Source organism: Myotis nattereri, assembly GCF_964212035.1.
Source record: "Myotis nattereri genome assembly, chromosome: 3".
Lineage (NCBI taxonomy): Eukaryota > Metazoa > Chordata > Mammalia > Chiroptera > Vespertilionidae > Myotis > Myotis nattereri.
The window spans coordinates 116,416,136-116,430,511 of NC_138077.1; the positions used below are offsets into that span (position 1 = coordinate 116,416,136).

At 43.5% G+C, this 14,376-nt stretch overlaps 1 protein-coding gene across 1 annotated transcript in view; it reads left to right on the forward strand.

Annotated features, from left to right (window-relative positions):
* Nucleotides 1-14,376, forward strand: part of CCDC138 (coiled-coil domain containing 138) — a 175,167-nt gene that overhangs the window by 49,586 nt on the left and 111,205 nt on the right. Inside the window, exons 7-9 of the mRNA XM_081086186.1 lie at nucleotides 100-219; nucleotides 8,609-8,686; nucleotides 8,792-8,899. Coding sequence (XP_080942312.1) covers nucleotides 100-219; nucleotides 8,609-8,686; nucleotides 8,792-8,899 — 306 coding nt within the window. The remainder of the gene's footprint in view (nucleotides 1-99; nucleotides 220-8,608; nucleotides 8,687-8,791; nucleotides 8,900-14,376) is intronic.

The window sequence follows — 14,376 nt, forward strand, 5'->3', positions numbered from 1 at the left end:
CTTTTGATTCAAGGAGTTCTAATTTTTAATTTATGTTTAGAACTGTTAGTGACAAGGAATCCTTACCTAATTTTTAAATAAAATATTTTTCCCTCCTAGCAACATGATGCAGAAGTTACACACTTAACTGAGGTTCTCAAGGATAAAAACAAAGAAAACAAGAGGCTAAGGTCTTCTTTTGATGCTTTGAAAGAATTGAATGATAACTTAAAAAAACAGGTAAGATCCATTTTAATATATATTAGATTATAAGACATTCTTGGTACTGTATGGTTTATATTTAACAAATTATAAGTCAATCTTAGAACATCTGGCTAGAGAAATGTTTGATTAACTTTGCTTGTAGCTTTATTACAAAATACTTCTAATATAAAATATTCTTAAGCTTTTGCTTTCTCATCATCTGTTCTGGCAACCAGCTGAGAAGTTTGGCAAGTAGAAATCTTTAAAAATATAAAAGCAAGTACTATATTTAAAAACAAGTCAAAGGAAAAACCCCAATAACCTGGGGACTTTTAACTGCTCTTAAGTGCTTATTTAATATTCATTTATTTTGTGGGCATCTATTAATATACTAGGCACTGTATTAGAAGGAAGTCTTTACATTGTTCATACTCTTGTGAGTATATTAGTAGACTGGTATCATATTGCACTGTAATTATTTATTTATACTAGAGGCCTGATGCACAAAAATTGGTGCACTTGGGGGGTCCCTCAGCCCGGCCTGTGCTCTCTTGCAGTCTGGGACCCCTCGGAGGATGTCCACCTGCTGGCTTAGGCTTGCTCCCCAGGGGATCGAGCCTAAGTTGGCAGTCAGACATCCCTCCGGCAGCCCGGGAGCCCTCGGGGGATGTCCACTTGCCAGCGGGGAGCAGGCCTAAGCTGCAGTCGGACATCCTTAGCGCTGCTGAGGCGGCGGGAGAGGCTCCCACCACAAACACTGTGCTGGTAGCCGTCAGCCTGGCTTGTGGCTGAGCAGAGCTCCCCCTGTGGAAGCACACTGACCACAAGGGGTAGCTTCTGCATTTAGTGTCTGCCCCCTGGTGGTTAGTGTGTGTCATAGTGACCAGTCATTCCTAGTGGTTCTGCTGTTAGCGTCAATTTTCACATTACCCTTTTATTATATAAGATAGAGGCCTGGTGCACGGGTGGGGGCCAGTTGGTTTGCCCTGAAGGGTGTCCTGAACCAGGGTGGGGGTCCCTCTGGGGTGCCTGGTTAGCCTGGGTGAGGGGCTGAGGGCTGTTTGCAGGCTGGTCAAGCCCCCCAGTGGGGACTTTCACCCCATGGGGGTGTGGCCAGCCTAGATGAGGGGCTGATGGCTGTTTGCAGGCTGGCCACAGTCCCTTCAGGGTGGGGGGGGGGGCCCAGCTGGGGTGCCTGGCCAGCTTGGGTGAGGGGCTGAGGGCCCTTTTCATGCTGGCCACATACCCTTCAGTGTGGGGGTTCCCACTGGGGGGCCTGGCCAGCCTGGGTGAGGGGCTGAGGGCTGTTTGCAGGCTGGTCAAGCCCCCCAGTGGGGACCTTCACTCCATGGGGGTGTGGCCAGCCTAGATGAGGGGCTGATGGCTGTTTGCAGGCTGGCCACAGCCCCTTCAGGGTGGTGGGGTCCTGCTGGGGTGACTGGCCAGCTTGGGTGCGGGGCTGAGGGCCGTTTGCAGGCTGGCCACAGCCCCTTCAGGGTGGGGGTTCCCACTGGAGTACTTGGCCAGCCTGGGTGAGGGGCTGATGGCTGTTTGCAGGCTGGTCAAGCCCTCCAGTGGGGACCCTCACCCCATGGTGTTTGGCCAGCCTGGGTGAGGGGCAGAGGGCTGTTTTCAGGGTGGACACAGCCCCTTCAGGGTGAGGGTCCCCACGGGTGCCTGGCCAGCCTGGGTGAGGTTCTGATGGTCGTTTTCAGGCTGGCCACAGCCTCTTTAGGGTGGGGGGCCCTACTGGGCTGCCTAACCAGCCTGGGTGAGGGGCTGATGGCCGTTTTTAGGCTGGCCATGTCCGCGGGCTGGAAGCAGGTATCTGGGATTTATTTAACTTCTAGAATTGAAACTTTGTAGCCTTGAGCGGAGCCCAGGTCCTGAAAGCCTGGGTTGCCCCTGGCAACCGAGGCTCTCAGCCCCTCTTTGAGCGGAGGCCACGGCGGCTGGAAGCAGGTATCTGGGATTTATTTATCTTCTAGAATTGAAACTTTGTAGCCTTGAGCGGATCTCAGGGCCAGCTGGGCAGGCGGGAAGCTTGGCTTCCTCCATTGCCGGGGGCAATGCTCCAGCTCCATGGCCACCGCCATCTTAGTTTGGTGAATTTGCATATTTGCTCCTGATTGGCTGGTGGTCGTGGCTTGTGGGTGTAGCAGAGGTATGGTCAATTTGCATGTTTCTCTTTTATTAGATTAGACTAGAGGCCCAGTGCACAAAAATTTGTGCACTTGGGAGGGTCCCTCAGTCTGGCCTGTGCCCTCTCGCAGTCTGGGACCCCTCGGGGGATGACCACCTGCTGGCTTCGGCCCACTCCCCGGGGGATTGGGCCTAAGCTGGCAGTCAGACATTCCTCTGGCAGCCTGGGAGCCCTCGGGGGATGTCCACTTGCCAGCAGGGAGCAGGCCTAGCTGCAGTCGGACATCCTTAGCACTGCTGAGGGGGCGGGAGAGGCTCCCACCACCACCGCTGTACTGGCAGCCGTCAGCCTGGCTTGTGGCTGAGCAGAGCTCCCCCTGTGGGAGCACACTGACCACCAGGGGGGCAGCTCCTGCATTGAACGTCTGCCCTCTGGTGGTCAGTGTGTGTCATAGTGACCAGTGATTCCCAGTCGCTCTGCTGTTAGGGTCAATTTGCATATTACCCTTTTATTATATAGGATAGAGGCCTGTTGCATGGGTGGGGGCCGGCTGGTTTGCCCTGAAGGGTGTCCCGGATCAGGGTGGGGGTCCCCGCTGGGGTGCCTGGTTAGCCTGGGTGAGGGGCTGATGGCTGTTTGCAGGCTGGCCATGGCCCCCAGCCACCCAAGCTCCCAGTGGAGGCTGGCTGGAAGCACGTATTGTTAAGCCCAGATTTCAGGATCACCAAAAGTCCACCAGGGAGCCAGCCGAGTCCGATGCAAAAACAGATAGAGTCTTTATTTGGGCTAGCTCGAGCTCCCTACACACTTGCTGATGCAGAGGCTGGGGCAGAGAGAGAGTGAGCTCTGTGGGGAGAGGGGTTTTATAGGGGGGTTGGAGTAAGGGGAGGAGAGAGGACTATGGGCTCTGCTGATTGGCCAGGCGCAAGTCGGTGTCTTGTTACACAGGATGTGGTCGTATCTATGGTGCGCACCTCCCTTGATTATCATTGGTTAGTTTAAAGAAATCCTAGGTGTGGCTAGAAGAGGCTTGGGCTTCTGGGAAGAAGCTCCTTGCCAAGCACATGGCTAAGGCTGCTGCCCAAAAATGGAGGATCCGGGGTAAGATGGAGGGCGTAGCCCTCGACCTTTCAGTACCTGGGATTTATTTAGCTTCTATAATTGAAACTTTGTTGCCTTTAATGGAGGCCACAGCTGGCCAGGGCAGGCGGGAAGCTTGGCTTCCTCCATCGCCCAGGCAACCAAGCCTCCTGCTTGCTCCAGCTCCGTGGCTGCCGGCCGCCATCTTGGTTGGGTTAATTTGCATATAGTTGCTCTCATTGGCTGGTGGGCGTGGCTTGAGCATAGCAAAGGTACGGTCAGTTAGCATCTTTGTCTTTTATTAGTGTAAATAAGTGGTATAATTTAAAGTAGTACTTGATTATACTAAAGTTGCATAACAAATAGTTTTTTGCATTGTATTGGGTTTCTTTTTTTCTTTTTTCAACTTCACTTTGCCAAATTTTGACTGAAAATGTGAAAGTGGAGGTATACATTGAAGATGGGCAGGAGAATGTATTTGTGGAAAGGAGAAGTGGATGAGCAGTATGGGGTAAACTCAGTTACTTTAACAATTAAAGCAGTGGGCTGGAAAAATTTATGGATTCTAAAATGTAACTAAGCTCAGAGTCTCAGGGTTAATTTGCCTCCTGGGATTCCTTAGCTGGCTGTGTGTTTTCTGTTATTTATTTATTTATTTATTTTACTCCTCCCCCAAGGATATGTTATTATTGATTTAAGAGAGAGAGAGAAACATAGATCAGTTGCATCTGTATGCTCCCTGACAGGAAATCAAACCTGTAATCTAGGTATGTGTCCTGACCAGGAATTGAACCCACAACCTTTTGGTGCATGGGACGATAGTCCAACCAACTAATCCACCTGGCCAGAGCTCTTTGTTTTTATTCTTGATTTCCCCCAATGAGTCTTGAACTGCTTGTTATAACATTTTTCCTTTGCAGTGTTAATTAGGTACCTTATTTTTCACTTTATCTAGTTCTTTGGCTTCCCTGAGTTCATTTGTGGACTTCCACAATTGGAATATGACCTTGACTTACTGTTGTCTGGGAGTTTGCTGTATCCCAGGAGAGATCGCTTTTCCCATCACAATCTCAGTCTAGCACTCAAAAAAGATAGGGACTTCTTTTTTTGCTAGCATAGATACATCGTTGCCCATTCCTATCTCTAGGTTTATATTTATACTAGAGGCCCAGTGCATGAAATTCGTGCACGGGAGGGGGTGTCCCTCAGCTTGGCCTGCACCCTCTCCAATTCGGGACCCCTCGGTGGATGTCCGACTGCCAGGATCAGACCCAAACCGGCAGTCAGACATCCCTCTAGCAATCTGGGACCGCTGGCTTCTAACCGCTCACCTGCCTGCCTGTTGGTAGCACCTAACTGCCTCTGCCTGCCGGCCTGATCACCCCCTAACTGCTCCCCCCTACTGGCCTGATCGCTCCTAACTGCCCTCTGCTGCCGGCCTGACCGCCTCTAACTGCCCTCCCCTGCCAGCCTGGTCGCCCCTAACCGCCTCTGCCTTGGCCCCTGCCACTGTGGCTTTGTCCGGAAGGACGTCCAGATGATGTCTGGCCTAATTAGCATGTTACCCTTTTATTAGTATAGACTAGAGCAGTGGTCGGCAAACTGCAGCTTGCAAACCACATGCAGCTCTTTGGCCCCTTGAGTGTGGCTCGTCCACAAAATACCAACTTCTGTGCATGGGCCACGAAGTTTCTATTGCAGTGTACGTGCGTGCCCGCACGTGGTATTTTGTGGAAGAGCCACACTCAAGGGGCCAAAGAGCCGCATGTGGCTCGTGAGCCGCAGTGCTGACCACTGGACTAGAGGCCCGATGCATGAAATTCATCCACTGGGAGGAGGGTGCCTCAGCTCACCCTGCGCCCTCTCGCAGTCCGGGACCCCTTGCTCCTTACCACTCAACTTACTGCTCCTTAGCGCTGCCATTGAGGCGGGAAAGGCTCCTACCACTGCTGCTGCGCTTGCCAGCCGTGAGCCTGGCTTCTGGCTGAGTGGTGCTCCCTGTGTGGGAGCGCACTGACCACCAGGGGTCAGCTCCTGCCTGAGCGTCTGCCCCCTGGTGGTCAGTGCATATCGTAGCGACCGGTCGCTCTGGTCGTTCTTCCGTAATGGTTGCTTAGGCTTTTATTATATAGAAGATAATCCTTAATAATTTTGCATGTGCTTGTATGAGTGTGTGGTGATTGGAGTGGCTATGTGTATTGGTTTGCCAGCTTCTGGCATGATGAGTGATACATGCTTTGAAAAATTGGTAATATAAAAGTCAGTTGTTTCTGTTACTAATTTACATAGCACTTTATGATAGCATTGGGTATAAATAAATTTGCTTTAGTAGTAGTAGTAATAATAATAATGATAATAATAATAAAAAAATTTCCTATTAAGTCTTACCAGGCTGAGGAGACAAGGATTAATGTTCAGGACTCATTGGGGGAGAGAATCCCAGTGAACATCCCAGGCTCCTGTTGAAAGCAGCAGGGTTGTACTCGAGGAGGAGGTGAATTAGAGGTAGATAGAACCCTCTTCAAACTGAAACCTCTCCTTGACTCATCTCAGTTCCTGATCAGATTAAGGTGATCAGTCCCCATTTTAAGGACCTAGCAGAGAAAAGGATCAGCCCTTATTGAAGAAGATATATGTATAAAAATTGTAATTTTCTGTCATTCTATACAGAATTCATAAGCACATTACCAGACAGAATCATAGCTCCTGATTGGGTAGAGTGTTGTCCTGATACACTATGGTTGTGGGTTTTATCTCCCATCAGAACACATACAAGAATCAACCAATAAATAAGTGGAAAAACAACTCAATGTTTCTCTCTTTTTCTGTCTCTCTCCCTTCTCTTTCTAAAATCAATAAAAATAAAAAAGATAGAATCATATGATTAAATATGAAGAGAAAAAAACTCCATACAATATGAACATATCTACAGGTGATCCAGTTATTAGAGTTAATAGGCAAAGACTTTAAAATAATAATTAATATAGCCAATAAAGTAGAAAAAATTGAGAACTTCATTAGAGAATTAGAATCTATAAAAGGGAATTAAATTGAAATTCTAAAACTGAAAAATGCGTTAATTGAATTTTAAATCTCCAGTAAATGGGTTTAACAGCAGATGAGACACAGAAGAAGGCAGGTTAGTGAACTAGAAGATAGTTTCATAAAAAGTCTTGAAATGAAAACATTGCGTGGAGGAAGAATAGAAAATTCATAAAATAGACATGGAATCTAGTTTAAAAGTTCAACATGGGATTCCAAGAAGAGATAATGGGGAAAAGCAAAATGTGTGAAGGGATAATGGTCACAAATTTCCAAAACTGCTGAAAGTTGCCAATCCACAGACTTAAGAAATTATGTTAACCCTAAGCAGAATAAATTTTAAGGAAAATCATACATACATAGACACATTTTTAAAAAAAATATATTTTATTGATTTTTTACAGAGAGGAAGGGAGAGGGATAGAGAGCTAGAAACATCAATGAGAGAGAAACATCGACCAACTGCCTCCTGCACACCTCCTAGTGGGGATGTGCCCGCAATCAAGATACATGCCCTTGACCGGAATCGAACCTGGGAACTTTTAGTCCTCAGGCTGACGCTCTATCCACTGAGTCAAACCGGTCAGGGCTAGACACATTATTTTTATGACTGTTGAAAACTTTGGGTAAAGTTAAAATCTTAAAAGTGGTCAGAGAAAAATAAGATACTTTCCTTCAAAGAAGGAACAGTAAGACTCATGGCTAGCTGTTAAGGATGAAGTATCATGTACCTTAAACATAGATAGATAAAGAGATATAAATTCCCCTTCTTGTTGTATGAGGCCAGCATAACCTTGAAACAACCCCGTTGAGAACATTATAAGCAAAGGAAAGTGGAAACCAGTCTTAGGAATATAGGTGCAAAATTTTAAAATATCAGCAAATTGAATTTAGCGATACATAAAAAGGATAATACTGCTAAGTGGATTTAGTTCAGGAATACAAGGTTTGTTTATCATTTGAAAATTAATGCATTATCTCATAAAAGGAGAAAATCATAATTTCTATGACAAAATTCAGCACAAACTGATAATTACTAGTAATAGAACTTCTTAGTTCTAAAGAGTATCTAAAAAAAAAATCCAACAATAAATTTATACTTAATGCAAGTTATTGAAATATTTTCCCTCTGAGATCGTAACAAAATAAATGTGCTTACTATTACTCTTTCTTTCGTTTTTTTTTTTTAATATATTTCTTTATTGATTTTTTACAGAGAGAAAGGGAGAGGGATAGAGAGTTAGAAACATCAATGAGAGAGAAACATTGATCAGCTGCTTCCTGCACACCCCCTACTGGGTATGTGCCCGCAACCAAGGTACATGCCCTTGACCGGAATCGAACCTGCGACCCTTGAGTCTGAAGGCTGACGCTCTATCCACTGAGCCAAACCAGTTAGGGCTATTACTCTTTCTATTGAGCATTATACTGAAAGCCCTAGTCAATGAAATAAGGAAAAAATGGAAAGTAAGGATTGGAAAGGAAGAAATCAGAATTATGCACAGATGACATTATTTACCTATGTACCTAGGTATGCAAATGAATGTAAAGATGAGTTATTAGAATTAAGCAAATTTAGAAGAACCTTTGGATATAACTATGTTCAATATACAAAACTAAGTATATTTCTATATACTAACAATCAAATAGGTAATAGCATAGAAAAACATTAGCTATCCAGAAATAAATCTAACGAAAGATGTGTAAAACTTATATACTGAAAAGTACAAAACATTATTAAAATACAGAAGACCTAAATAAATTGAAGGCTTTGTTATGTCTGTAAATGGAAAATTCAATATTATATAGTTATCAGTTTTCCCCAAATTAATATATTTAATACAATCTCAATAATTCACTACACTGCATACTTAATGATTGGCACACAGTTCTGTACATATAGTTCCACAAAAAGTTCAATTAAAAGACATTGTAACATGTTGGGAGACTTGCAGATTTTTCATTGAATGATGTAGACTTAGATTATTATTAATATTTTGGGGACAAATGGTGATATTAGCTGTGATCTTTAATTATGAGTGTTTCCTTTGTTTTGTTCCATTGCTTGGTTATGCAGATGAGATAATATAGATTATTTGGGAAATCTTTAGTATGAAGATTTTGGGTTATATTGAAATATCTAACATTTTTATATTTTAGTTAAATGAAGTAAGTGAAGAAAACAAGAAGATGGAGATTCAGGCTAAAAGAGTTCAAGCTCGTTTAGATAATTTACAGGTAAGTTGCTTATTCTTTTTGGCATAAGTGAATTTTATGATTGCCTTTGGATTTTCTCACTTTTAACATAATTGTTCTTTAATTCATGGATATGTGCTGTTGCAGAGGAAGTATGAATTTATGACAATACAGAGATTGAAAGGAAATTCCCATGCTGTTCATGAAATGAAAAGTTTAAGACAAGAAAAAGTACCAGTTTCAAAAACATATAAGGTATGATATTATTGAAATTTTCTTCAGTGGAAAGCTGGGGAATTTTCTCTTTGTTCTTTAACCTTTTTATTTCATTTAGCAAACATTGTTTTTGGTATGAAAGGAATATTTTTATAATATTTCAAGTATGCCTTTTAAAAAGAATATATATTTATTGATTTCAAAGGGGAAGGAAGAGGGAGAGAGAGATAAAAACATTGATGATAAGAGAGAATCATTGGCCCTAACCGGTTTGGCTCAATGGATAAGAGCGTCAGCCTGCAGACTGAAGGGTCGCAGGTTCGATTCCGGTCAAGGGCATGTACTTTGGTTGCGGGCGCATACCCAGTAGGGAGTGTGCAGGAGGCAGCTGATTGATGTTTCTCTTTCACCGATGTTTCTAAGTCTCTACCCTCTCCCTTCCTCTCTGTAAAAAATCAAGAAAACATTAAAAAAAAAAAGAGAGAATCATTGATCAACTGCCTCTTGCATGCTCCACACTGAGGGTCAAGCTCACAACCCAGGCTTGTGCCCTGACCGATAATCAAACCGTGACCTCCTGGTTCATATGTTGACACTCAACCACTAAGCCACGCCGGCTAGGCTCAAATATGCTTTTATTTGTGAAAGGAAAACAATGTTTCAGCAGTGTTTATGGCACAGTAACACTGATAGACCACAGGAATTTAAGTTTAGTAACAGCTTTATTATTCATTGTGTTTTGAGATTCCATAAGCCTTCATTGTTACTTTTCTATCAAAACTGCAATCCATCCCTTTGTTGGGTTCCATTTATTATTTTTTTCCTAAGAATTTTATTTATTTATTTTGGGGTATAAATTACATGTACCAGTAGTAACATAATACACAGACTCTTAAGTGTACAGTTTGACAGTTTTGACAAGTGCCTACACTCATGTAACCTACAACTAGAAATAGAACATTTCCATCACTCTAGAAAGTTCTCTCATGTCCCTTTTCAGTTATTCCTTGCAAGAAATAGTTGTAGATCTGATTTCTATTATCATAAATTAATTTTTCCTATTTTAGAACTTCAGTCAATGGCATTAGGTAGTATTTACTCATTTGTGTAAGGCTTATTATGTTCATCATAGTTGAGTGTATCAGTAGTTCCTCTGTATTGTTCAGTAATTTTCTATTGTATGCATATATCAGTTTGTTTATCCCTTTTTTAAAAATAAATCTTTATTGTTCAGATTATTACAGATGTTCCTCTTTTTCCTCCCCATAGCTCCCCTCCACCTGGTTCCCACCCCACCCCATGCCCTTACCCCCCGCCACTGTCCTCACCCATAGGTGTAAGATTTTTGTCCAATCTCTTCCCGCACCCTTCACACCCCCATCCCCCTGAGAATTGTCAGTCCACTCCCTTTCTATGCCCCTGCTTCTGTTATATTCACCAGTTTATTCTGTTCATCAGATTTTTTTATTAACTTAATTTTTAGATTCAGTTGTTGATAGATATGTATTTGTTGTGCCTTTGTTGTTCATAATTTTTATCTTTACCTTCTTCTTCTTCCTCTTCTTAAAGAATACCTTTCAGCATTTCATATAATCCTGGTTTGGAGGTGATGAACTCTAGCTTTTTCTTGTCTGTGAAGCTCTTTATCTGACCTTCAATTCTGAATGATAGCTTTGCTGGGTAAAGTAATCTTTGTTGTAGGTTCTTGCTATTCATCACTTTGAATATTTCTTGCCACTCTCTTCTGGCCTGCATGGTTTGTGTTGAGAAATCAGCTGACAGTCGTATGGGTACTTCCTTTTTCTCTTGCTGCTTTTAAGATTCTCTCTTTGTCTTTTGCCCTTGGCATTTTAATTATGATGTGTCTTGGTGTGGTTCTCTTTAGATTCCTCTTATTTGGGCTTCTCTTCGCTTCCTCAACTTCTAAGTCTATTTCTTTCACCAGGTAGGGGAAATTTTCTGTCATTATTTCTTCTAATAGGCTTTCAATATCTTGCTCTCTCTCTTCTTCTGGCACCCCCATAATTCGGATGTTCGTACGCTTGAAGTTGTCCTAGAGGCTCCTTACACTATCTTCATATTTTTGGATTCTTTTTTCTTTTTGCTTTTCCGGATGGGTGTTTTTTGCTTCCTCGTATTTCAAATCTTTGACTTGATTCTTGGGATCCTCTAGTCTGCTGTTGGATCTCTGTATATTATTCTTTATTTCAGTCAGTGTATGCTTAATTTCTGCCTGGTTCTTTTCCATTTTTTTTTGGTATTCTCATTAAGATCCTTGAAGGTCTCACTAAGTTCCTTGGAGGTTTGTAGAAGATTCTTCAGTAACTTTATAACTGTGGTTTTTGAACTCTAAATCCAGTAATTTGCTTTCCTCCATTTCTTTTATTTGTGACATTTTATTTGTCTCTGCATTTTGGCTCCTTCCCTGTGTTGATAGAGTGGCTTTGTGTGGTAGGTGTCCAATTGGGCACAGTGGCTCAGCCTCCCCAATCACCTGAGGTGGACACTCTTGGTGCACCCCTTTGTGGGCTGTGTGCACAATCTTGTTGTAGTTAAGCCTTGATTGCTGTTGGTATCCCTGGGAGGAAATGATCTCCAGGCCTATTGATGCAAGGACCCGCTGTGTCTATAGTGGAAGTACTGCTGCACTGGAGACACCCTTATGGGGCAGGACTTGCTTCAGTGGGGCTTTGGTGCTCACTGAGTCTGCCTCTTGAGTGTGTCACTTATGGATGTGAGGAGTTCAAATCTGGTATCTGACCACTGAGTACACTGGCTCCTGGATCTCCAAGGAGATGCAAATTCAACCACTGTTTGAGTCCACTCAGCAGGAGCTACCGTGAGATCTGCAGTTTTCTCCTCTTTGTTTGGGGTTTGGAAATTTTGGAGTTCTCTGACCCAGCTGCAGTTTGTTAGGTTAGGCTGCAAAAGGACAGGCGATTCATTTGCGCCGCTGCGCACAGCTTGGGTGGGGTTGTAAATTGGGTGAGGTGGGCTCTCAGAGACTCACCAGGGTGGAGCAAACAGTGATGGCTGTCTGTCAGCCGTTTCCAGGTCTCCAGGTCTCCAGGTCTCCACGTCCCTGCGTCCCTGAGTCCTGCGCCCTCACAGTAACAATGATCCCTGTGAGCAGTTCTGCAAGAAAGCCACCCTTGCTTTCTGACCCGATGCCAAACAGTCCAGTTTCTCCCCGTAGGAGTCTGGGACCCTAGAATCTCGCCGGAAATGAGTTCAGTGCAGTCGGGAGCTTGTATCTCCCGATTGATTAAAACTGCGCACCCAGGTGCAGCCTGGTTCACGCACCTCTGTACCTCTGCTCTTGGCTCCACCGCACTTCCTACCCAGCCTCAATGCGCTTTTTTCTTTCCTTCTAGTTGTAGAACTTCCACTCATCTAGCTTTCCCGTGGTTCTGGATGATAGCCGTTTTGTCTTTTAGTTGTAGTTTTAATGTGGTTGTGGTGGGCAGCAAGTACAGGTTTATACCTTATGCCGCCATCTTGATTGTCTATCTCTTTTGTTGATAGACACTTGAGCTGTTTCTAGTTTTTGTTTATTATAAACTAGAGGCCCAGTGCATGAAATTTGGCCAAGCACTGTTAGGGTCCCTAGCGGCTGGTGGCGGCTGGGCAGGTATTCCCTCCCTTCCCCTGGCTGGCCACGCCCTCTGGTCGAACTCCCGGATGAACTCCCGGTCGAGGGGACAATTTGCATACTACGCTTTTATTATATAGGACTAGAGGCCCGATGCATGAAATTTGTGCAAGGGGCTCAGCCCTCACAGCCCCGGCTGCTTCGGCCTTGGTAGCCCCGGCTTTGTCCAGAAGGTCGTCTAGACGGTCTGCTGTTTGGTCTAATTAGCATATTAGCTCTTTATTATATAGGATAATGATGCTAGCAATATTTGTGTGCAAGGCTCTTTGTAGACATGTGTTTTAATTCCTCTTGAAAATGTTACCAAGACTGGAATTTCTGGGACATAAAGCAGATATATATTTAATTTTAATGAAACTGTCAAACAGTTTTTCACAGTGGTTGTATCATTTTGTTGTTCTGCTAGCTAAATGATTGTTCTGGTTGCTCCACAACCTTGTCAACATTTGGTATTTTAAGTCTTTTTCATTTTGACCTTTCCAGTATGTGGGTAGTGATATCTCATTGTGGGCTTTTATAATTTTGATAAATTCCCTAGTTCTTTTCCTGAAGTAAATTGGGAGTTTAATAATGGTGGCAAAAAAAAAAAAAAAAAATGGTGACAGAGGTACCTCAGCAAGGGAAGCAGAACTACTGTTGGGCTAAAGGTGTTAATTGGCCTATGATGAAGCCATCATGGCTCCACAGAACAAAATTCAGCAAAAGATTGCTGTGTAGAGCTCTCTGGTCTCAGAGCTGATGGAGCTTTCAGTCCTGCAACAAGGAGTTTGTGGAGAATGACACCAGTCAACAGAAGATCAAAGACCTCCACACAAAGTATGTGGTTCGTAGGTCGACACTCAACCACTGCAAGACTAGTCCAGATTGGAACTGCTCCTATTGAGCTTTTGGACTTTTCCACTTGTAGGTGCAAAGAATTACCATGGTTTAAGGCTGTGTCTGCGAAGAGCAAAGAGAACCTGGTGTCCCAGGGCTTCGTGAGTTCACAGTTGAGGATTTCCAAAACACTTTCATAAACTTGGACGAGCAGGTTGAGTAGCAGATTTTAGTAGTCCACCTGTTGGCCTCCTTTAATGATCAGAGAACCTTGAACTACCTTGTGGTCTACCTGCGACCGCTCACCTCAGGCTGCTTACATTGTGAGAGCAGTTCGTTAAGCACTTCATCGGGGCGTGGGCGGTCTGTCAAGGAGTTCTGTCTTCAGGAAGTGGAGGCCATGTACAAATGGAGTAACCACAGCCATATCATTATGTTGACCCAGGCCCTCAGGGACCCAGTGAGGGTGGGAACACATATCAGCACATATTTCCTGAGTGCTCCAAGCCCAAGGTCTGCCTATTCTATTGACTGGAGCCTGTGATGTGCTATGCACATAGGGTTGGCCCCATTTGGCAGCCACTGCTCTGGTGGCCCTCCCCTTTGCCAGGCACCAGATATGTACAAAGGTTTTTTTGTAGTTCCACATGGTCCTATTTCATGATTCCCATGCCCCTCCCCCCTTTTCCTGGCATTCAACTTTCCATGTATGCTGGCAGTGGAACACATTTTTAATTTAAAAAAGAATTGGAAAAAGTGGAGATTTCATATCAGGTACTCAAGATGATTGAAATTTTCATCTAAAGATTTTATTTGAAGAAAATTGAGAAGGTTAAAAGTTTTTTTATACAGAATAATGTAGATTTTTTTTTCAATCATCTGATTCATTTTTTATGAATTGCTATCTGCTTAATGCTACCTTTATATTAATTTTAAAATTTAATTTGCTTTTATATTTCTCTCGTTTTGGATTTTTAAAAATGTAAATGAAGTATAGCATAGTTTCCTGCTTTAAGTAGATGTGTGATAAATATTGAATTAAATTGAC